At 38.0% G+C, this 25,400-nt stretch overlaps 2 protein-coding genes across 6 annotated transcripts; one reads left to right on the top strand and one right to left on the bottom strand.

Annotated features, from left to right (window-relative positions):
- Nucleotides 1-1,040: 1,040 nt before the first annotated feature.
- On the bottom strand, nucleotides 1,041-6,152 carry LOC128615543 (nuclear autoantigen Sp-100-like). Of its 3 annotated transcripts, XM_053637726.1 has the most exons (7): nucleotides 5,869-6,144; nucleotides 4,872-5,046; nucleotides 4,494-4,691; nucleotides 3,807-3,887; nucleotides 1,966-2,099; nucleotides 1,780-1,817; nucleotides 1,041-1,686 (listed from the first exon to the last, which is right to left on the bottom strand). In XM_053637726.1, the coding sequence occupies exons 1-7, from the start codon at nucleotides 6,013-6,015 to the stop codon at nucleotides 1,680-1,682; spliced, it is 780 nt and encodes a 259-aa protein (XP_053493701.1). In that variant the 5' UTR covers nucleotides 6,016-6,144; the 3' UTR covers nucleotides 1,041-1,679. The 3 variants fall into 3 exon arrangements, with proteins under 3 accessions (XP_053493701.1, XP_053493702.1, XP_053493700.1); XM_053637727.1 differs by lacking the exons at nucleotides 1,041-1,686; nucleotides 1,780-1,817 and having other exon boundaries at nucleotides 1,863-2,099; nucleotides 4,872-4,929; nucleotides 5,869-6,152; XM_053637725.1 differs by lacking the exons at nucleotides 1,041-1,686; nucleotides 1,780-1,817 and having other exon boundaries at nucleotides 1,863-2,099.
- Nucleotides 6,153-18,079: 11,927 nt separating this feature from the next.
- LOC128615544 (nuclear body protein SP140-like protein) lies at nucleotides 18,080-24,852 on the top strand. Of its 3 annotated transcripts, XM_053637730.1 has the most exons (6): nucleotides 18,080-18,587; nucleotides 19,787-19,914; nucleotides 21,284-21,389; nucleotides 21,690-21,764; nucleotides 22,190-22,333; nucleotides 22,753-24,852. In XM_053637730.1, exons 1-6 carry the CDS (start codon nucleotides 18,468-18,470, stop codon nucleotides 22,828-22,830), a joined length of 651 nt encoding a protein of 216 aa, XP_053493705.1. In that variant the 5' UTR covers nucleotides 18,080-18,467; the 3' UTR covers nucleotides 22,831-24,852. The 3 variants fall into 3 exon arrangements, with proteins under 3 accessions (XP_053493705.1, XP_053493703.1, XP_053493706.1); XM_053637728.1 differs by lacking the exon at nucleotides 22,753-24,852 and having other exon boundaries at nucleotides 22,190-22,623; XM_053637731.1 differs by lacking the exons at nucleotides 21,690-21,764; nucleotides 22,753-24,852 and having other exon boundaries at nucleotides 22,190-22,623.
- Nucleotides 24,853-25,400: the final 548 nt, after the last annotated feature.

The raw sequence follows: 25,400 nt of genomic DNA, 5'->3' as shown, positions 1-25,400 counted from the left end.
GTTTTCAGTGACTTTGACTTTGTTTACATTTGACATCTGTGCATCTGTGATTTCTCCGCCCCTGTATCTTCCTTGTTTTTCCCCCGTATGTTCTCAGCTGTCTTGTATTTCACCCCTGATTATGTTTGTTATTTAACTCCTCGTGTATCTATGTATGTCGTGAAGTATGGAGTGTTATCACTGTACCAAGAGTTTGTAACCTGTTCCTCGTTTTGTTTCATAGTCTTTCATCTTTTTTCTTGTGTCTCTTTACATGCTTTTGCCTTGCCTGTTTAATGCCCATTTGCAGATCACCTGACCCATTGCCTGTTTCTGACCACACTTTTGTTTCACGATTTGGATTTATCTGCCTGCCTCTCTTTAATGAAGCTTTAATCTGCAATTGCATCCACCCTAACCTCGATTATGTTCAATTACGTGACAAGTATCCATCCTTCCACAGACATGAAAGCAATCCCAAATGCCAACTGGCCCAAATTCCAAATCTAAACACAATCAACACCATTTGGTGGATGTACAGAGTATCTTGGAATTTAGGGGAGAGCTGGCCAAAGATTCAGGGAATCTTTAGACAGGTCTCCCGCACAGTTGCTGTGTGGAGTTTTCTCTACCAGATACACAAGTTTGATTTTCTTATGTTGTATTATTATGTTTGAATTTGAATGTTAATGTTGAGTAGTGCTGAATGTAGTTCTTTCTTCCTCTTATTATTATTATTACTATTAATGGATTTGGATATGTTCCTACCTGGTTAAATAAATGATTATACTTCAAAATATTTTGATGTAATTCTGAAAGTATTGTCTCTAGTAGATTACGTTAAGTCCTTGTTACCGCAAATCTGCGACCAGGTTAGTACAGGTTAAATCCAGGTTTAGGTGGAGCACTGGGGCACGCAGACTGAGATTTTAGTGTCCAGGCTAACAACTTGGCATTAGTTTAGTGTACGTAGTGTGTACAGGCTTGATATGGAGTTTCCATTTTGGACAAGATAAAGTTGATCGACCAGTCTAGATAGGGAGAAGTCTAAACCTCTGGATATTGTAATACTTTTCTAGTTAAGTGTACATAGGAAACTATGGCAAGATTATATAAAGCTATTTTTAACTTAGGTAATGTTGGTCTATCTCTGTTAATTTTAGCGGTCATAATTAAGTGCTACTATCTAAGGGGACTAAACAAAGTACTTTTTAGATAAAAGGGCAAGCATGGGTGGCCATCTGAGTAGTATTAGTCAGTTACCTCTGTCTAATGACCAAGACTGGCGAGTTTGTGACCGTGAGATCCGCATACACAGTCAGCGTGAGACTCTGAGCGACATGGAATCTGAATGACAAACACAATCTAAAGTATGGAATTAACTAGAATTAATTAAATGCAAAAGATCAAAAGTGTTTATAAACTCGTGATCTACAAATAACTAGGAAATAAATACAACACTGAGGATTTTTTTTTTACAATTGGAGTCAGATTTAATTTAAGACAGATTCAAACAGAAGTGGAATAACAAATGTAATAATGTAAATGTATCCGCATTGCTTCGAAAAGACAGAAAAGCGCGGGAATCCTTCCACCATGTCATTGGATATTGTCGTTGGACCAGTGAGTGGACTTCTACAAAATAAAGGCCTGTGTGTACTGATGAAAGCTGGAGCTTTCCACACAGCTTAAAGGAAATCTCACTTTCTGCAAAATAAAAAAATATATTTTATAGAATAAAAACATAACAAAATATTTTATAGCATGATACAGCTGGAAAAGACTAAATAGGCACATCACCTTCTGGCCTTCCTATATCGACACTGCAATTTACCCGCCTTCAAAAAAAAAGGGGGAAAAGGGAATTTTTAGCATTGCAAAAAGTTTATGTATGTCAGTGCAGTGTGTGTTCACCTTTTGAGGTATAACGTTTCATCCAAGTTGGCATCTTAATACTGTCAAGTGACTGTCAAAGAGTAGATTTACCTGTATAAGTTTATGCAGTGTAGTCTTTTTGTAGCGGATGGAGAGTTTCCAGTTCTTGCTATTTCCCCTTCCTGAAAATTTCTCAAATTCACCTGGGGTGAACCAGACCCCCTCAGACAAAATACACTCCTTTCCTGTAGGAACAAAACTTTATTTAAATTCCAATTTAAAAACAAACTATACTGGCAGATTCCTTCTGACACTACTCAACTTTATTTCTGTATGAGAGTGAAGAGTATGACTACATGGCTTTGTTCGTATATGTCTACACATGATTGATAATAATTTGTTAAAAACATAACAGCTTTTGTTTTTTGGCCCTTCAAGGGCTCATTAATAATGATTACAGTGGATTCTCATGGTTCAGGACTTCCTTAGTAAAGTTTTCTTTCAGCAAGGTAATAAATAAAGTTCACTTAGAAAAACTCTTAGTGGTAAGATAACATCTTTTTTGCTATCCACCTTCCATATCTACACTGTAAAGAATTGCTGTCAATTTTACAACCTGGGTTTGCCTGTAAAGTACGGTGAAATGTACAGTAAACATCTGTAAAGCATATTTATAGTGAAGTACTGTAATATCTTAGATATTTTAAAATAAAACATATTCCAGTACATTTGTCTGATGCAGGATACAACTGACCTGTAAGTTAAGATCATGCTCAAGGACGCAACCATGGGCCTGCTGGGATTTGAACATACAGCCTTCTGATTTGTAACTTAAAGCCTTAAACACTGACCATCACAACCAGCTCAACTAGCTTACTGTGCATTGATTCGACCGCTTCTACCGCTGAATTAACTCCACCAAAAGATTGCATTGAATCAACGCAGGCTCGTTGAGCTAGTAGTGTTGGCACAGTTGTTACATTTTCAAGTTGTAGGTCAGAAGGTTGTGTGTTCAAATCCCAGCACTGCCAGATGGCCATGGTTGGGTCCTTGAGCAAGACTCTTAATCTTCAGTTCATTAATATTCATTCTGTATCAGCCAAATGAGCAAATGTATTAGATGATGTGTTGTTTTATATTGTGCAAGATTGTACAGCTCCATCCATCCATCCATTTTCTGTACCTCTTATGCTTACTGGGCCGTGGGGAACCTGGAGCCTATCACAGGGGGATGGGGGCACAAGGCTAGGGACACCCCAGACAGGGTGCCAATCCATCGTAGGGCAGCATCACACACATTCACACACCCATTCATACACTATGGACACTTTCGGACATATCAATCAGCCTACAATGCATGTCTTTGGACTGGGGGAGGAAACCCCCGAAGCACAGGGAGAACATGCAAACTCTGCACACACAGGGCCACAGCAGGAATCAAACCCTTAACCCTGGAGATGAAGCAAACATGCTAACCACTAAGCTACCATGCCAATTGTACAGTTGTTTACTGTAATTTTTACGGTACTTTACTGACAACCCAGGTAGCCATTAAATTACTGTAAAAATGTACAGTGTTTTGTTTTTACAGTGTATGGTCCAGATTTCCTCATTCCATATTTTACAGTACCAATGATGACCATGATGCAACAAAAAATATTGTTTTTACATCTATACGCTTCTTAATGGCAGTATTTAATTAGTTTATCATTCAACAAGGGAGACAAAAAATAAATTAAACAAAAATAATGCCAGGATATTTCCACAGTGTCAGATGGTGGTCTATTACTTTAATGTGCCATTAAAGAAATGTTAGATCAAGTGTTACACCATGTATAATAACATGACATGAGAAATATTCATTGGAGATTTTTCAATCTCTAAGAGTTTACAGAACATGTGAAACTATAAATATCAGAATAATATTTAATGATGTGTAAATAAAGGTGTACCTCTAGCAAGCTTGTCTCGATACAAAGTGCCTTTTTTATCTCCGCAGGTAACAGGAAGTTCCCCTTTCTCTAAAAGTTGGGCTAGAAGGAAGAGTGTCATGTCACTACCGGCTTCTGCCTTAAAGTCCATTTCCCAGAATGCCCCACCACAACACAGCATGCAACCAAATACATTTAACAGTTACCTTCACCTTTTGAATAACCGGGACATGCAAACACTCTTGGAATTGTGTTTTGGATTATTTGCCTGGTTTTAAAATAAAATCTACATCCAACTTCACCTGTTCTGTGACATGCGTTAAACACCAGTAAAAATATTTTAACATTGCTTCCTGTTTGTCCAAAAACAATTTTTTTTTTATATTTTATTGTTAATTTTATCTTGATTGTGTTTTTTTTAAGTAGGTGATAGTGATGCTGTATATTAAAGAACTACAAATTATTCATGTGTTTGATTTATGCTTTTCAGTTAAAATAAAAGATGAACTTACAAAATAATGAAAAAAGATTTTAACCCATAAATTCTTATACCCCAAACACATTGCAATATTAATTCAGTGTCTAAATTTAACGTTTAACCGTTAATTTTCTAAAATTATCATTAGGTGACACTCCATTTATTGTCCTTATACTTAGAGTAAAGAAATTCTAAACCATACATTAAACAGCACATTTCTACTGACTTACAGAGTGTGGGCTTCTTGGCTGGTTTCTTTTGGGTGGACACAGAAGAAGGGCCTGGTTCCTCCTCATGTATCTCTTCACCACTTTTCTTTCTCTTTGTTTCACCCTTCCTTTGCTCTTGCTTCTTTTCCTTTCTCTCAACTTCCGTATTAATGGTTGGTTTCTCTGCCTTGCTAAGCCTTGCAGAAATCCTAAAGGGACCTAAAACAGGAGACTCTGTCATTTTAGCTCGTATTCAGAATGAAGAAAAAAAAGCACCCACGTAACTACAACTCAGATAATGATTCATATCCAATCATCCAACATTTGTTGAGTGAAAAAAGTGGAGATACAAAAATACAATCAATTTGCATGGAAAGGTGAAGAAATGGAATGACTGACCATCAAAAAGCCTTTTTTTGAGCCCGCTGAGTCTGGGATATTTCTGCAGGATGTGATCCTGAAACACACAACTCCAAAACAGTTTCACATGCCGTCCTTGTTTCTTCTCTACCCAGTCCAAAATCTCATACACACCTTCCTGCTTTCTCTCCTTATTTTTCATCTTTTTTACCTTCTGCAAGAGAGAGAGAACACACTCAGAACCCCCATTTAGTAGTGATGTGCATGTGTGTAAGTGATGTGAACAGCAGGTAAAAGCACAATGTGGGATTTATTAAAACGAACGTTTACTTATGTACAGTATGTGTATATATATGCACAGCTTTGATCATGTGTACCCAAATACCTGTGCAAATGCTTTCAACACTAAAAATAAAGTGCCATCAGAAGCTGAATTTAGTTTTATTAATCCCAAAGATTTTCATTCCACAACACACAATTGTTGATGTTGATGTTGATGCAGGATTATAGTTTTTACACTGAAAAACCACTATAGGTCTACTACCTCCACTGTACTGAGGTAGGCCTACTACCTCCACTGTACTGATCAACACCTCCACTGTACTGATCAACACCTCCACTGTACTAATCAGCAACTTCCTTTAGGAAAATGTTTCTTTTGTTTGCACGTTTCCTGGTGGCACTAAGAAAACGTCCTGGCCGCTGTCCCCTCAGATTTACCTCAAAGCACTGACACTGAAGGCTTCTTTCAGAAATGTTAAATAAATAAAGTAAAATATACAATGTAAAAAAGCATATATTCAGTGGAGGTGAGTGTGAGGGAATCACAGTCATGTGTGCTAATGCTCTTACACTGAGTACTACAATTTATTTCGTAAACGCACGCGCAATGTTTCAGTTTCACTTCCTGTCAGCTGTCACCTGATACCATCAGACCCAATAATAAACTCTGATCAACTGTAACATCGACACTCAATTCCCAAAATCAATTCCCTCCTGGAATGGAGGCATGGTGTAAAGTATTATGATCTCTTACCTGGTAGAGATCCTCAGGTACCAGTTTGTAGTCTCGGAGCTGGTTGAGGAAGGTGAGTGGTTCCTCTATGTAAGAGGAGATCTCTGTCTTCTTACATTGAAGAAATCTGATCAACTGCTCATCCGTTAAAAAATCCATTGGATTCATTTGGCTGCTGTTTATCCGTCAAAAACAAAATGCTTCTTCTTAATGTCAGACTCTAGCTTTGTGATCCTGAGTAGGATTGAGTGCTGACTGAGGATTTGTTGTGCTCGAGAAACCCTGAAACACACCCCCAATCACGTGACATCCAGTAGTCTACACACATATACTACATCTATGATGAGTCACCTAAGCCAGTGACAGGGAAACAGCATAATTTGGGCGTATGAGCCACACCTTGCTTATTTGTGTAAATGGAAACCTGGGCACAGAACAAAATGAATTGTTCTCATAATAAAATAACATTTGAATTGATCAAAACCCCTAACAATTATATAAATGTATATATAATTATTAATACAGGTGCATCTAAGAAAAATTTGAATATCATGGATTTAATTCATAATTCCTTAATTTAATTGAAAAAGTGGAACTTTCATATATTCTAGATTCATTACACATAAAGTGAAATATTTCAAGCCATACAGACCATGAATGGCCAACCATGAATGCCAACATGTACTGAGAAATACTGAAGCAGAGCATGATCCCCTCCCTTCAGAGACTGGGCCACAGGGCAGTATTCCAGCATGATAATGACCCCAAACACACCTCCAGGATGACCACTGCCTTGCTAAAGAAGCTGAGGGTGAAGGTGATGGACTGGCCAAGCATGTCTCCAGACCTAAACCCTATTGAGCATCTGTGGCGCATCCTCAACCGGAAAGTGGAGGAGCACAAGGTCTCTAACATCCACCAGCTCCGTGATGTCGCCATGGAGGAGTGGAAGAGGACTCCAGTGGCAGCCTGTGAAGCTCTGGTGAACTCCATGCCCAGCACTGGAAAATAATGGCGGCCACACAAAATATTGCCACTTTGGGCCCAATTTGGACATTTTCACTTAGTGGTGTACTCACTTTTGTTGCCAGCGGTTTAGACATTAATGGCTATGTGTTGAGTTATTTTGAGGGGACAGCAAATTTACACTGTTAAACAAGCTGTACACTCACTACTTTACATTGTAGCAAAGTGTCATTTCTTCAGTGTTGTCACATGAAAAGATATAATCAAATATTTACAAAAATGTGTGGGGTGTACTCACTTTTGTGAGATACTGTATGTTAATTTATGCGCTCAATACTTGGTTGTGGCTTTAATCCTTTTGCATGAATTACTGCATGAATGCAGCGTGGCATGGAGGCGATCAGCCTGTGGCACTGCTGAGGTGTTCTGGAAGTCCAGTTTGCATTGATAGCGGCCTTCAGCTCGTCTGTATTGTTGGGTCTGGTGTCTCTCAGAGATTCTCTATGGGGTTCACGTCAGGTGAGTCGGCTGGACAATCAAGCACAGTAATACTTTGCTCAGCAAACCAGTTACTAGAAGTTTTGGCACTGTGGGCAGGTGCCGAGTCCTGCTGGAAAAGGCAATCAACATCTCCATAAAGCTCGTCAGCAGATGGAAGCATGAAGTTCTCTAAACTCTCCTGGTAGACGCTGCATCGACTCTCGACTTGAGAAAACACTGTGGACCAACACCAGCAGATGACATGGCCCCTCAAATCATCACTGACTGTGGAAACGTCACACTGGACTTCAAGCAACTCGGATTCTGTGTTTATTTATTTATTCATTTTTGTCAGGACAGCACAGTAGACAGTCACACAAATGTGAATGGACATCCAGGCTGTGGAGACCTCCAGTCCGCGGACATTTACATGCACATTAAGAGCCCAATTTCAATCGAGCTAAAGCATTAATTCACATTTTTTAAAATGCCATGTAAGCTCTTTAGTCCGACTGAAATCGTACTGAAATCGAACTTCCAAATCGGACTTGTAGCACTACTTCATCCAGCATGTATACACTTTAATCGAGCCGTTCTGTTGGTCAGCGAAAGATCCACACATAACTCAGTTCTTTAGTCACACAGTACTGTACAGCCAATAAACAGGCAGAGGTCGGGTGATCAGGCAAATAGACAAAACTAGGCAAGGCAGAGAATCGAGGTCAAGAACGTAAACAATGGTCTAATATCACTTTGGCAAAACACGAGTATAAGGCTTGGATAACAGCAGCGACAAGTCGGCTGAATGTTTACTTCGCATAGTCTGAGTGTTCAAAAAGTGTTTTAAATACTGCGTATGTGCTGTCTGTGAGATTGGGTACAGGCGTGTGTAGTTAGTACTCCGGCGAAGGCAAGCGTGTGCTTGTGTGGGAAATGTAGTCCTCAGTGGCCATGTTTGTAGTTAGTGGTGCCTCCTTGGAAATGGAGTTGCTGGTTTGCTGTGACATGACAGACTTCTGTTTTTGTTCTGTGTTACTCGGCCGAATTTACAGCTCAGATTTGTTCCCTCTCCGTCATTTTATTCATTCAGTCTGTTATTGCTGTATCAGTAAAATTTCCCACTGTTCATCATCATCATCATCATCATCTTTGTGTAGTTCACTATGTAACAGTTCTAAAGTGTCATATCTGTCCTGAGGGGGTCTGTGAATTTTTTATTATTATTATTATTATTATCATTATCATTATTATTATTATTATTTTGGTGCAATTAAAGGCACCCCTATCTATATCTAATCTATAAAAAGATTGAGAGCCTCCGCTGTACATAGTGTGTGTGTGTGTGTGTATACATATATATATATATATATATATATATATATATATATATATATATATATATCATGCTGCATTTTGCAAAAAACAGTCCTGTTTTCTGACAAAGTGTGCACCAATCACTAAATCGAAGCCATTTAATTGATACTATTCAGTTAAAATAAATTATAAAATGACAATATAGTCTTTCATTGGATGCTCATGTAGATAATATTACTAGGATAGCCTTCTTTCATCTCAGAAATATTTCTAAGATAAGAAATATATTGTCAATACATGATGCAGAAATATTAGTTCATGCTTTCGTCACCTCTAGACTAGATTACTGTAATGCCTTACTGTCTGGATGTTCCAGAAGGAGCATAAACAAACTCCAGTTAGTCCAGAATGCAGCTGTTAGAGTCCTAACTAGAACCAGAAGATATGACCACATCACCCCAATCTTATCCACACTGCATTGGCTCCCAGTGAAATCTCGCATTAATTATAAAATACTACTATTAACCTATAAAGCACTAAATGGTCTCACGCCACAGTATCTAAGCGACCTTTTGGTTTTCTATGATCCGCCACGCCTACTTAGATCAAAACGTGCAGGATATTTGTTGGTACCTCGAATAGTGAAGGCTACACCAGGGGGAAGAGCTTTCTCTTACTAAGTCCCACAGTTATGGAACAGTATTCCAATTATTATTTATTATTATTATTTATTTTATTTGTATAGCGCTTTTTACAATAGACATTGTCTCAAAGCAGCTTTACAGAAATATCAACATGGTATACAGATATTAAAGGTGCAAATTTATCCCAACTGAGCAAGCCACTGAGTGGCGACGGTGGCAAGGAAAAACTCCCTAAGATGTTTTAAGAGGAAGAAACCTTGAGAGGAACCCGACTCAGAAGGGAACCCATCCTCATCTGGGTAACAACAGATAGTGTGAAAAAGTTCATTATGGATTTATATGAAGTCTGTATGGCCTTAGGAGCAGCCGTAGTCCCAGCAGTCTGGAATTAGAGAAGATTTGAGCTCCATCCAGAGGCAGAAAGGATCTGGATCTCTAGTATCTCCATAAATTCATGTGGGGCTCGGCGAAAGGAGAGAGGGAGAAAAAAGATTATTATGACTGCGAAGTAGTAGAACAGAATCTAGTCAGGGTAGGCTTGAGTAAACAAATACGTTTTAAGCCTAGACTTAAACACTGAGACTGTGTCTGAGTCCCGAACACTAATAGGAAGACTGTTCCATAACTGTGGGGCTCTATAAGAGAAAGCTCTTCCCCCTGCTGTAGCCTTCACTATTCGAGGTACCGTCAAATAGCCTGCATCTTTTGATCTAAGTAGGCGTGGCGGATTATATAAAACCAAAAGGTCGCTTAGATATTGTGGCGCGAGACCATTTAGTGCTTTATAGGTTAATAAAAGTATTTTATAGTTAATGCGAGATTTTACTGGGAGCCAATGCAGTATTGATAATATCGGTGTGATATGGTCGTACCTTCTAGTTCTAGTTAGGACTCTAGCAGCTGCATTCTGGACTAACTGGAGCTTATTTATATTCCTACTGGAACATCCAGACAGTAAGGCATTACAGTAATCTAATCTAGAGGTGACGAATGCATGAACTAGTATTTCCGCATCATGTAGTGACAATATGTTTCTTATTTTAGAAATATTTCTGAGATGAAAGAAGGCTATCCTAGTAATATTATCTACATGAGCATCAAATGATAGGCTGGAGTCAATAATCACTCCAAGGTCTTTAACTGCTGCACATGATGAAACAGAAAGACCATCCAGAGTAACCATGTGATCAGAAAGATTACTTCTAGCTACACGTGGGCCTAATAAAAGTATTTCTGTTTTATCAGAATTAAGTAGAAGGAAGTTAGTTAACATCCAATGTCTAATGTCCTTTACACAATCCTCAGCTTTACTAAGCTTCTGTCTGTCCTCTGGCTTCGCTGAAACATACAACTGTGTATCATCAGCATAACAGTGGAAGCTAATTCCATGTTTACGAATAATTTGACCTAGGGGTAGCATATATAAAGTAAAGAGCAGTGGGCCTAAAACAGAACCCTGTGGAACTCCAAAAGTAACCTCAGTACGCATGGAGAATTCACCATTTACATCTACGAACTGATAACGATCGGTCAGATAAGACCTGAGCCAGGAGAGGACTGTTCCCTTAATACCAACAACATTTTCTAATCTATCAATTAGATAGTGAATTAGAAATCAATTAGTGTTCGGGACTCAGACAGGGTCTCAGTGTTTAAGTCTATGCTGAAAACCCTAATTGTTTATTCAAGCTTACCATGAATAGACTTTATTTTATGCAAAGTACACAGTTTTATCCATCACAGGATAGTAAGCATACCTAATAATCTCTCCCTCTCTTTACCTCCCTCTCACTCTTTTGAGCCACACATGATTTTATAGAGATGCCAGTGATCCTGACCCTTTCTTCTCTCCGGACCTGCCTGATCCAGCTGGAAACCCTACCTCTGGATGGAGCTCTCAACAACAGGAGGCTACAGCCTGGAGATTGCTGAGGACGGTACCGCTTGAAGTACCATGAAAGGGTTTTGGACCTCAATTCCACATGGACGTTCTCGCTGTGGTTGCTGGGACTACGGTTGCTGCGTGGCCTTGGGACTGCAGTTACCACATGCAGTTTTACACTCAGGTCTCCTTTAGTGAACCGTGGACTAGTTCAACAACAGACTTCATATAAAACCGATAATTAACTTTCTTTTACTTTCACACTATCCATTGTTACCCAGATGAGGATGGGTTCCGTTTTGAGTCTGGTTCCTCTCAAGGTTTCTTCCTCATTTCACCACCGTCACCACCAGCTCGCTCAATAGGGATAAATCCACACACTTAAAATCTGTATCCTGTCTTTATATATTTCTGTAAAGCGGCTTTGAGACAATGACCATTGTAAAAAGCACTAAACAAATACAATTGAATTGAATTGAATTGAACCTACAGGGCTTGGGCTTCTTCTGGCTGGAGCTGGACACAGAACAAGGGCCTGCATCCTCCCCTTCTGTTTCATCAACACTTTTCTTTCTCTTTGCTCCATGCTTTTTTTGCTCTGCCTTCTTTTCCTTATTTCCTGTCAGTTTCTTTACATTGGGTAACTTTTCATTAATCCTGAGAGATCCATAAACCAGAGACACTGTGTACTTCAGGATATGATTCAGAATAAAGCAAAAAAACTTATTTCAAAACTCTTGAAATTAAAACTTATTTCAATACTTAAAGTACATTTAAAAAGTACTTAAAAAGCCCAGTTTAACCATAACAGTCATATGAATTCATATCATTTAATAATGAACACACAGGGGAAATATACTGTATTGACTGACCTAAACTGGTTTGGAGTGAGCGCAGAAAAGGATATTTCTGAAGGATGTGATCCTGAGACACACACCTCCAAAACTGCTTTATATGCTGCTCTCCCTGCTTCTCCACCCAGTCCAAAATCTCATACACACCTTTCTGCCTTCTGTTCTCACTTTTCATCTTTATTACCTTCTACAGAGAGAGAGAGAGACAGAGAGAGAGACCGGTAACGTGTTGATTTATTGATGTGCATCATTAACTTCATTTCACTTAAATAACATAACACAAAATAATAAAAACACTGCTACAGTAAGTGAGCCTACATCCCCCACTTTACTGATAAAAGAATTCATTTCTTAAAAAAGTATTTCCTTCATAAAATCCACAGAAATACCAATGTCCCTCAGTGGTGGAATGAACTTCCAAACTCAATCCGGACAACAGAATCCATCACTATCTTCAAAAAATGGCCAAAGACCCACCTCTTCTGTGAACGCTTAAATGGGCAATCACCTCTGTAAATGTACTAATCACTGATCAGTGCTGTAAAAAGACATCACTGATCACAGGTAATCACAGACCACCACAATAAATTGAGTAATCACTGACCATTAATGTTGTATTCTATTCCATTATATTCTGATCTAGCCCAAGCCTATCAAAGCTCTATTTTATTCTATGTTGTTTTAGTCTACTCCATCTAAGTGCTATTATATTCACTAGTGGCAAAACTTATACAAGCAATTAAAGATCAAAACCATATTATGAAGTGAAGCCATGAAGTGAAATGTTATGTTATTCGTTTCATTTTGCATTCAGGCTACACATAGACAGACAAGGTGTGTCTGCCATGTACAAGGAGCGTAACTCTCTCACAGGTTCATGTTACAGAGACTCTTTCAAGTTTTTTCGAGAACAGTCAATGCCCTGTTCAGGATACCGGAGGAGTGTTTTACCCGCATAAAAAGTAAGTAATTAGAACAACTGGCCTTTTCTGTTGAATAATATGTGCTTTATTGTACATTTAGTAACTCAGAAAAAAACGTCATTTTGTTTTATAGAGTAGAAAGATGTGCACCGACCGAATATCTATTCAGTTGGATTTAACACCGCCGGAGGAGCTGATTAACCAATCCATCGCAGGGCACACAATCACACATACATTCACACAACCATTCATACACTATTGACACTTTGGACATTCCAATCAGCCAGTCAGCATACTATGCATGTCTTTGAACTGGGGGAGGAAACTGGAGTACCTGGAGGAAACCCCCGCAGCACAGGGAGAACATGCAAACTCATATCACTTCTGATAAGCTTTCTCCACTTTGGATGAGCATAGAGACACCATTAAAAAATTTCCTGAGTCTAGAGAAAATGTCCAGTTTATCACTTGAATTCCATTTAAAACGCAGTTGTCATATGTACTGCATGTAGTCACTATTAATTTTAAACTCATGCTTACAGTGTTTAGTGACATTCACAGCAGTGAATAGTCTCTTGGTCTGTACTTAAGATTTAAAAAGATAATAGATCCAATTGCACAAAATGTCCACCATATGTAATATATACATTCTACATAAACAATATAATAATAATATAAAATACAGTTATATATATATATATATATATATATATATATATATATACACACACACACACACACACACACACACACACAGAATTAAGCTTTTCAAATATTTACAACATATTATTATCACGTAGCTGGCCGAATTGGCTGGTCTACGCTCTGTGTGCCCAAGGCAAGATGTCACAGAGAATAAATGCTCTGGTTGAAATACTATCGCCCACTCCTTTGTGTTCCTTAATGGCCATCTGTTGCTGCTGTTAGCACAGAATATACAGGCTTCCCCCCATGATTTAAACTGAATTTGAATAAAATTCCTTGAGTCAAAAAGATTGTGTCTGCTTAATAGCCACCCTAAACTAGCACAAGTGAAGACAAAAATCTAAGACAAAGTCTACTTGATACACTCATCTGAAATAACAAATTTGCTCAGTTTGCCTTTAGTTATATATTATAATTAATGAAAAATTATACTCATCTGTGTGAAGACACTGATCATGTTAATGATTTCTCGCAATAATTATCAACATTGAATTAACAAGTTGGGAAACAGATAATATCAGTATTCAACACTTTATTTCTATTCATCTCAGCAATTGTTTAAATATTGAGATGATCACTTCTACAACATTTCATTGGAAAAATCCCCGTAAGAATGATAAGAAATAAGAAATATCAAAAACTCTCAGCCTGGCAGTCACATAACATGTTATAACTTTACAACAAGACATAAATGTTTCTTGCAAAAAAAAATATTTTTTTTACACATGCACACACACACACACACACACACACACACACACACACACACATATATATATATATATATATATATATATATATATATATATATATATATATATATATATATATGTACACCCCTCACATTTGTGTAAATATTTGATTTTATCTTTTCATGTGACGACACTGAAGAAATGATACTTTGCTACAATGTAAAGTAGTGAGTATACAGCTAGTGCAACAGTGTAAAATTTGCTGTCCCCTCAAAATAACTCATTTTCACTTAGGGGTGTACTCACTTTTGTTGCCAGCGGTTTAGACATTAATGGCTGTGTGTTGAGTTATTTTGAGGGGACAGCAAATTTACACTGTTACACAAGCTGTACACTCTCTACTTTACATTGTAGCAAAGTGTCATTTCTTCAGTGTTGTCACATGTAAAGATATAATCAAATATTTACAAAAATGTGAGGGGTGTACTCACTTTTGTGAGATACTGTATAAGATTTCATGTAGGCCTTGGAGTATTTTTGGGCAGTTTTCTCATTTCTGATGCCCTGATTCGGGTTCCTGAACAACACATCACTGTGTGTGTACAAAACCACAATAACAAAAGAACTTGAATAAATATGACACTTTTCCAGGTGCACAAATTGTACAGACAACAAAAAATAAAAACGTGAGTGTCATAAAATTTTCTTGTATTCTTCTCATTTGTAAGTCACTTTGGATAAAAGCGTCTGCTAAGTGAATAAATGTAAATGTAAATGTAAAATGCTCTTAGAGTGACGTACACACGCACTAAGCTAAATGAAACAAACATTATATATATTCATCACAGTCTGCTAGCTGTCTGGCATCCATGTGGACATAGGTGGTACTACAGTGAATATCCGATATTTCACCAGCTCTGGTGTAATCATTGAGGAGTCACTCGTGGAGGGACACGTTTATCGTTACGGAGCCGTTTTCTCACTGTTTGCTCAAAATTTTCCTTTAGTAACGGTTCACGAATTAAATAAATTTTTTGCTTTCAGGTTTTATAGTGCCCAAATATTTCACACACAAAAAAATAAATAAATAACCTTCACCCACTATTTTAGTAAAAAAAAAAAAAAAAAATTAAATAAATAAATAATGCAACTGAATATATGCCATTAAGGATGTGGCCTCTGAATATCCTTTTTTTCTGATTTTTTCTGCCCTGTTAAAGTGTCTCTTCAACGGTCAGAGGTCATGTAGGCCTGGGAGTATTTTTGGGCAGTTTTCTGAATTTTTCTGCCCATTTAAAGTGCCTTTTTTGTGGCCATTACAGGACGGAGTTTATAATTGTCACCAGGACAAATATGTCTTCTGTATGTAAGCATTTTTTTCAGGCTAGCCTAATCGGATTTAAGGAACTGACACACCAAATGAAAGCTGAGAATTAGACCTTTCCTGAGATGCATAAAATGTCAATATGGGACCTTCTCTTGCTGCACAATGTATGTACAACCGATGCTCCCTGGGATAGGCTCCAGGTTCTCCTGCGACCCTGAAGAAGGAGTAAGCGGTAGAAGATGGATGGATAAAAATATAGAAACCCAGTAGGGGGCGCCCTTTGGGTGTAGCCAGAAGCCCATTCAGACATCCTGTGACTCATCAAGGATGTGTCAAAGTCAGAAAATTTATTTGAAAAGTCAGGCTAGATGTTTTCTTCTGTTTTCCATTAAAAATATAGAATCCCAGTAGGCAGCGCCCTTTGGGTGTGGCCACAGGCCCATTTGGACATACTGTGGCTCATCAAGGAGGTGTCAAAGTCAGAAAATAATCCCTAACAACCAGATAATAACAGGGCATTTTAGATTTGTAAGGGCAGAGAATTTCAACGTATGTGCTGCAACTTCGCTGACCTGAAATTCTCTGACCTCGCTGGCGAATGTGCTGGAGAGACGTAAAACAAATTGTAAAAATTGTAAAAATTAATATAAAATCATAAGCACATCCGACTGGATCACAAATGGCCCCGTTAGACTCGGGAGCACACACTGCACGTGTGGATTCCCCTTTTATGCCTGTCAGTCTAACAGCACTTGCAACTTATGGAACTCATACAATAGTGCCAGACGATAGACCCCGTATACTGGCCAGTACCTTATACACGCCCACCAGGGCCAATCGAATCGAAATTTGTTTTGGCAAGTACCGACGGGTAAGGCTGACGGAAATGAAAGAACTGAGCCGTAGAAATGAACATGCAATATCTTTCCAGGGTCTCCATATATCAAATTTGCGGCATATGTGCTGTTATATATTTTTTAAATTTTCAATTGAATCTTTTTTTGCCATCTGAATTGTCTCGAAAAGTTATGAAATATGATGCAAAAACAAAAAAAAAATTGCTCTGAATTCTTAAGAATTTTAATCCACCACAATGCACTTTGTAGGCTGTAGGATAGAGTCTCATTACTGCTTTAATAAGTACACCTCCTAAAGGCTAGTTCACACTACACAACTCTCAATGTGTGCAGATCTCTGTGCTGTTCAGACACGGCTTGCTGTCTTGTAATCGGTAGTCATGAAGTCATTGTGGTGTTCACACTACACGATTGCTTGGCGACAAGGGGTCACACACACTGCACGATCTGACAACGATTCTGACAACGAAACCGGAGTTGTTTATTTGAAGATGTACGTAGGATAGAAACAAGCGGTGCGAGCTGTTTGTGCTGAAGAAACCCCAAAAAGGAAAACACAAAGAAAGTGGGTGAAAGAATGGATTAGCAGAAGCAGGCAGCAGGTGTGCTACAGAGAGAGTTGGAGGTGAGTAAACAATGTTTTGTAATAACAAGTCTGTTCATCAGGTTTTGCAGGTTTCCCTTCCTCATGGAGACCTCATCCCATGCCTTGCTCTCTCACTGGCTGTAGCTCGTCGCTGCAAACACTGCCAGAGACAACACTTTTTACACTACAGGATGTGGAGTTGTCCGAAAGCTCCAGATTTTTTGCAAGTCAAATATCTCTTTGGCGTTGGTGATGCCTCGGCGAGGCGTCGGCGAGCCTCTTTGATGCTTCGTTAAATAGTTCACACATAATGATCGACTGCCGATCAGCAAGCGCCGATTGCTCGGCGACTTGCGTATCGGCCTTAAAATCATGTAGAGTGAACTAGGCTTTAGACTAATAGTCCTGTAATTATATTAGCTCTTGTAACACCAGTCTGTGTGGACTGTCAAAGCAACATAACAAAGACTGTTATTAAAATTATTCACAGTTTTTCATCTGCTGAAAATTGGGCGTATAGTTTGTGTATTTATATGTGATAATTTCAATACTAAAAAAAGAGCTGTTCCTAATAAAGTGGATGTTCAGTGTGTGGTTACTATTCTGAATCTGTACAGGCAATGCTGATACTGCACATACTGGAAACCAGTAGAGATTGTAATGTTTAACTGGCATTATTCAGTCCTTCCAGGAGTTTGCAATTTTTCAAAATTACCGCAGATTTTCTGCAGATTTTCCACAGATGGGGCCAAGATGAATCATGTGACGTCATCACAACGCTCATTCAGCCAAAGCCACCTTTGATTCACGTTCGTCAAACATGAATACTAAAAGCTAAAAGGTCTCATTTAGAAACAAACATCACTGTGAAAAACAATTTCGTCCAAGTGCGATTTCGCCAATTCAAGTAGTTTTCTGTAAAAATGCGCAACAGAGGTTGCAAATTGCATCTTTTTAAATGCAGAAGCAAAATCAAACTTTATTGGCCGTAACAATCACAAAAAAGTTCTGCATAATCCTGTATGGACTGATAACTCACCCGAGTACTAACTCCCCAAAACCTGCTCTGACTTTACCACACTGAGCTGAGCAACATCACTGGTGTGACTTCTCTTTGAATATTTATCCTTTTCTCCAAAAGCTTAAGTTAAATGAATAAGATAAAATATTTCTAATATGAATAATTTTAGGGAGAAAAAGAAGTAGGCAGTTTAGAAAACAGGGTAGAAAGAAGACATGATGCATAATGTTCAAGTCTAATAGACAAGCACAGTTTAATGTGTTTACAAAAAAGTGAGTGTTATTTGTTTATTTTATAAAGATTGGTCTCATCATCACAGGCTTAGTTAGAAACTGGACATAAATGTAATTAATATCTGTATTTTTGCTCATGCTGAATTGTAAACTTTGGGTTGTTCTGCTGTACTATGATTTGTTATTTTCTCATTTCACAGTGGAATCCACTGGTTCCAACCCCCAGTCCAGGAGAACCCCATGTCCTAATAACCCAGTGAGTCTGAAACCCCTGACCCAACAACCTGATGCTAATAATCTACCAGTCTTGCAAACCAGGCTTCTTCAACAACTTTTGAAATACATGATGCCATTAAAACATCTGACCTTTTGCAACGGGTCCAGAATGCAGCTTCAGGATTTGTTTTTCAGTTCTCCAACACCACCCCATTGCTACATTCCATCCGAGTTAAAACACTCCTACCTAAAGCACTTATCACACCTCGCTCTGCACCATGCTCCCTTCACAGTGTTCAAAAATTCTTTTTCTTCTGTTGGAAGCCAGTGACTGGGATTGCTCAAACGTTAAAAACAAAGAGCCAGTAATGCTACAACCTCCAACACTCTAAACATGGACATTAGACGAAGATTAGACTAAGGTTAGAAATGAATGGAACATGATGCAAAGTCTGATACATTCTTTGATTCAGTGGGTGTTATGTTACGTATACCATGACTACATAACAGTGATTTTATGTGTTATATAAACTATATGTCCAAAAGTATGTGGACACCCGACCATCACACCCATATGTGGTTTTCCCCAAACTGTTGCTACAAAGTTTGACACACACAATTGTAGAGAAAGTCTCTGTGTGCTGTAGCGTTACAGTTTCCCTTCACTGGAACTAAGAAACCCAAACACCGTTCCAGCATGACGATGTGCCTGTACACAAAGCGAGCTCCATGAAGACATGCTGTGTTAAGTGTTAATGTTGGAAGAAGGTGGAAGAACTGGAGTGTCCTGCACAGATCCCTGACCTCAACCCCACTGAACACCTTTGGGATGAACTGGAACTGGAGCCTCCTCGACATCCCATCAGCACCAGACCTCATCCTCACTAACACTCTTGTAGCGGAATGATCACAAATCCCCACAGCCACGCCTCAAAATTTAGTGGAAAGCCTTCCCAGAATGGGACGTTCAACAAGCACATATGTGTGTGATGGTCAGGTGTCTACATACTTTTGGCCATATAGTTTATGAGAATCATAAAGCCAATATAATGTTATTGACCTATCTTTGAGCTTTGGAATGAGCCTTGTATGGTAGGAGACCAAAGGTGTTGAGTTGGATTGGATTAGTTTAGTCTTCATAATTTTTATAGTTATTATAATAATTGGATATATTTTAAAAGGTGAGTAAAAACTACATATAATCATATAATACCTCAATGTTCTTATTTTCTGTACCAGCTGGATCAGGCTAACGATGATGCATGCTTCATTTGTAATGAAGAAGGAGTTCTGGTGCACTGTAAAGAATGTCCACTAGCTTTTCACCGTCGCTGCCACTTACCAATACCACAGGATGAAACATCTAGGTGAGTAACTGGGAAAACCAGAAAGAAAGAGAGAAACAGGGCACAACATTTTCATTTCAACTCATTTCAAAGAATTTGGTAACGCAGTAATAGAGAAGCTTTCAACCAGTGACGGTGCATCAACTGAACCATGCTAATATACAAGTTTTCTGTGCTTTGTTGGTTCAGTCAGAATTGGTTTAGCAGTTCCTGCTTGGTATTGTACATTTATTTGGTTCCTGAAACTTAAAATTGGTAAAGAAAATAATCTTTTACTACTCTCCACGGACAGTGGTATTTTATTTTATTTTTTTCAATTTTAGTACATCACCTGTCACATTCAAAAAGGAAAACATTAAATAATATACTATCATGGGAAAAACAAAGTACACCATCCTTCAGTTCTGTGTTTTATCTTATCAGGGCTTAAATAGCAATTGTGTGGTCCTCTCCAACTTCTCTAAACAAACAAATTAGCTCAGGTGACAACAACAACAAAAAATGTTGTAGTCATTCTTTCCCCAAAAATAAACCAACATTCAGAAAGCAGGTGAAAAAAATAAGTACATCCTATAATTCAGTAACATGTAGAACGCCTTTAGGCAACAATAATTTGAAGTAAAAGTTTTCTGTCCGAGTTTATCAGTCTCTGACATCGTTTTGGGGAAAATTTTGGCCCATTCTCCAGTTCATTGATGTTTGAGGGCATTTATATATGCACAGCTCTCTTAAGATCCCACCATAGCATCTCAGTGGGGTTGAGGTCCATTTTCTATTCCAACACCTTGATTTGTTTCTTCTTTAGCCATTTAGATGTCAGATTGCTGGAGTGCTTGGAATCACTGTCCTGTTGCATGACCAAATTTCAGCCCAGCTTAAGCTGCTGGACAAATGGCCTCATATTTGTCTCAAGAATATTCTGGTATAAAGTGGAGTTCATTATTGTCTCAATGGCCGCAAGTTTCCCAGGTCCCAGGTCCCAGCTGCAAAACAAGCCCAAATCATCACCCCTCCACCCCTCGTGATTTTCACCAAACATGGTGCTGTGCATGATGACCAAACCTCCAAACTTGGTCTCATCATCAGTCTGCTAGTAAACAGTGGAGGTTTGTCGTTCTGCTAGTAAACAGTGGAGGTTTGTCATTCTGCTAGTAAACAGTGGAGGTCTGTGTAAGCCACTTCGGTTAAATGTTTTCAAGATATTTTAATCAATGCACCACCCTAGGAATTATCGTGATGTCATTATAACCTATAGCATAATGTTAACTACTGTATTTCTGATTTGCTCATCATGGTATACCCTCATTCCAGTGTGTGTGTGTGTGTGTGTGTGTGTGTGTGTGTGCGTGTGCGTGCGTGTGTGTGCGTGTGCGTGTGTGTGTGTGTGCAGGGACAACTGGAAGTGCACATTCTGTGTGTTAAAGGCTAACCAGCAATTGCAGATGCAAATGAGAAGGAAAGAAATTTTAAACAGTCCTGTTTCTGAAAACAAGCTGGTACACAGACTCACCTTCACACACTTGCATATACACACACATACAATAGTGCTTGAATGTTTGTGAACCCTTTAGAATTTTCTATAGAGCTGCATAAATATGATCTAAAACATCATCAGATTTTCACACAAGTCCTAAAAGAAGACAAAGAGAATCCAATTAAACAAAAATGAGACAAAAATGATTCAATATTACATATCTGTGAGTGGAAAAAGTATTCACAAGGGTTCACAAACTTTCAAGCACCACTGTACATACAGAGCTGTGGTTCTGATCGTTTGTGTTTTTTTCCTTCATCAGCACTGTGAGTATTTGCTGTTGTGTATGTACAAGGGAGACCAACTGCACGTGTTCACTGGAAACCTTACCAGAGCAGTAAGAATTTCTTCTTAATATGTCTCATTTGTATTTCAATCCACTTTTTATGATTTGGTCATTGTTCATTTCATTTCACATAGGAAGTGCTAAGTTAGTCTCAACACAGTGTTTATTGTATTAACACTTGAAAATGTACAGAATGCAATGAATTAAAGATGAATTTAACCTTTTATGCTATAGTGCATATAGTCACTCCCTCCAGGATTTACACTAAATCAATTTCCCAAAATCACAGACCCCCTCAGACTTAATTTATGAAGACAAATGAAGTATTAGTGTAGTATATAGTATTAGTAGTAGTAATATTAAAATATTAGGCGCATTATGCAGATGTGTAGAATAATATTGTGCCTATTTATTGCATCCATGGAGCTTTTTATTCCTGAATTTATCACACACAAGACATACTTGTATTCATACAGGATGCGGAATGGGGCAGTGTGATTTCAGAGCCCATGTGGCTGGACAAAGTGAGGACCAAGCTGCTGGATCATGAGTACAGTACAGTCGGAGAGTTTGTGTGTGACATCAATCTCATCTTTAAAAACTGCCAAGCTTTGAACAAAGTAAGACACAAATGCAGATTAATTCTATATTATGTATATTTGTTGTTGTGTAATCTTAAATACTTAAATATTTATCAGAATAATTTGACACGAAGTCAAAAAACAAAAGTCAAGAAACCCTTAATAGCAAATTACAGCTAGGACAAAAGGTTAGAAAAAAAAAGCCTCATTCATTGTTTTTAGCACAGCTTTAAAATGTCTCTTGTTTGTGAAAAGTTTTATTCTGTTATTTTTGTACTAGGTGCATAATGATTTGGTAAAAGTCTCCTTTTAAAACAGATAAACAATGAAAGTGCAGGCAAGAAAAAAAGATCAGTTACAAACTTGATAATCTAAAAACCAAATGTGTGTGTGTGTGTGTGTGTGTGTGTGTGTGTGTGTGTGTGTGTGTGTGTGTGTGTGTGTGTGTGTCTCTGCAGGGCAATGAATTTGGTGAAATGGGAGACAAGTTGAACAAGACCTTTGAGAAGGAGTTCCAGAGCATCTTTAAGCTTTAATAACATTTTTCCTCAAACTTTGGAAAGTTTATATTCAGTAACCAAATTTTAATGTTAATATTTGTATTGAATACAGAATCAAATTCAAGCTTCATCGGTCAAGTATAGAGCAATACATTGAAACCAGTCAGTAACATAATCAGGATGATGTACCCTAGATACTGAAAGTGCTCTAAAGTGAAACCATAATACTCGCATTTGCAAGGGAAATTATAGTAAGCAGAAAATGTAAGCGCAGTAGAGCATTCGACTAAGCTTAATGTAATGTAAGCGTAAAGTTGTGTGCTGAGAGGAAAGCCTCCAGCAGGTCGTTACACCCAGAGAACAGAAACTGTAGGGTAGCATACTGTATAGTCTGAATATACAAGAAAGGACTCAGGACTTCTTCTTAATGCCACCAGGAAACATTTTCACATTTATTCATTTTTATTCATTTAGCAGATGCTTTAATTCAAAGCAACATACAATTGAGGAAATACAAGCAAAGCTATTATATCAAGCAGAGAAGAATGCAGTGGTCTGTACAAAATAGTAGTGCTACCATACAAGAGTTCTAGAGGAGCAAAGTGCACAGAGTAGAGGTGTAACAGCCAGTATAAGTGCAGAATTTTTTTTTTTTTTTTAAAGGTTGGGGTTGACCAAGGTACAGGTTAGGGGTTAAAAACAACCCAAATTCGGTTATTTTTAACCCAACAACTGGGTAAATATAGGACAGAACACATTTTGGGTTAAACTAATCAATCAAGGTAGGCTTTTCATTTTGATCCAGCAAATGGGTTGTTTTTAATTTTTACAAAAACGCTGGGTTAATTTTATTTCATAAATGGGTTCATATCTTCAGTGTTATTTTAACCTTTTGAAAATGTCAAATATATCACATTATAAACAAAATGTCATCATGGTATCGCCTTTATTTATATAGAAGAAGGTGTTCAGAAATGTATCGCTAGAGCTGCTAAAGACTTGTATAATGTCAGCTTGACGTTGGACGTTCGAAGTTCGCTGATATGCGGAAATTAAAGCACCGTCTCTAAAGTTACATACGACATTGTTATACATGATTCTAACTTCAATAGCATTTGAAGGGATAATAGCATTTGAAGGGTTCATCTAGGTGTCAGCTATAATGAACACCTTTTAAATTTTTGTTATTTAACCTTACTATGTATGAACCAAAAAACCTACACAAACGCATTTTTTTTAAAACTGTACATAGGGAACTGTGTACAGTTTGATTTATTTATGTACGTATGTAAATGTAGAATGTTTATGTTTTAGAAGATATTCGGCTGTATTCTGTATAACTGTATAACTTCCTGATAAAGTAATTATTCCATATTCCATCAGTAATACTAACTCCTTTATTTGCAACATTAGGTCCAAGTCTCACAGTCTCCTCATTCACATTTCCTTTAAAGAGACACTTTACACCAGACATTATAGCATCACAATATACAATATTGTCTAGGAATTATTGGGATATTATACCTTTGAAGAAATTCTACGTAGGTACAGAGGTGTCCATTTTCATTACATGACTGTTTAACAAATATCATTCAAATACCATTTTCAGCCATTTTCTTTGATTTCTATATGTGTACGTGTTTTTACGTGACCTGACGTTGCCATAACAATTGGTCACTCACATCAAGTGTCATGCAGGGGCGCAACTGAAAATTTACTGATGGGTATGCAAGATCAATGTTGGTGAACTGGTGATGAAATTAAATGACATTTTATGACTAATTAATGCAGAAAACCAATTAATTCCAAATGGTTCACACACTTTTTCCTGCTACTGTATATTCTACCCCCTAACGCTAACCCCAATAGAAAATGTCCTACATTTTTACATTAAAAATCCTTCATTTAGTATGTTGTTTTTAAAGCATTTTGTCTTATGAAGACATGAAGGAGTTGCTAAAAACTTCCAAAAATATCATTTTAAAAGTGTTTAAAACCACTGTATAAGATATGGTTGATCAGGGTTTTAAGATAATTTAATGCTAAACAAAAGTTAAATAAAAATGTTTCCTTTCATTATTTTTAAACAAATACACTTTTGATTTTTTATAATGTTTTAGGAAAGAAGATTTTAGTTTGTTGGAACAATTTTGTTTGGTAGTTCACAGACTTCTGGTAGGTGTGACATGGACTTGGAGAGGTATGTGGTGAAACCTATTAATCTTTGCACTCCTTTTGCATTTGTGGCTGTTGGCATTGCATCAATGGCCCTCACCTTTTTGAGGTCTGCTCTACGGCCCTCTGCTGATAGCACATGCCTATGGAAGCATACCTCCTTGAGCTTGATTTGCAGCTTATTGAGACTCAGTCTCAGCTTCTCTGGGTTGGTCCATGCGAACACTGAGTTTGACATCATAGTCCCAGGTGGTCTCCTCTTTTGAAACTTTACAGCCACTGATCAATATAGCATCTGTAATTGGCTCAACACCATGACTAGAGTCGGTATCTCATGTTGCTTCCTCTGATACACTTCTGAGGACTGTGGTCCCAAATGACCACTTGAGCCAGTGCCTCCTGCCCCATAGCATCCCGAATGTTATAAGAAG

Source organism: Ictalurus furcatus, chromosome 12, assembly GCF_023375685.1.
Source record: "Ictalurus furcatus strain D&B chromosome 12, Billie_1.0, whole genome shotgun sequence".
NCBI lineage: Eukaryota > Metazoa > Chordata > Actinopteri > Siluriformes > Ictaluridae > Ictalurus > Ictalurus furcatus.
Note: the sequence above shows the minus strand (reverse complement) of the source record. Positions and strands in the feature narration are given on the sequence as shown.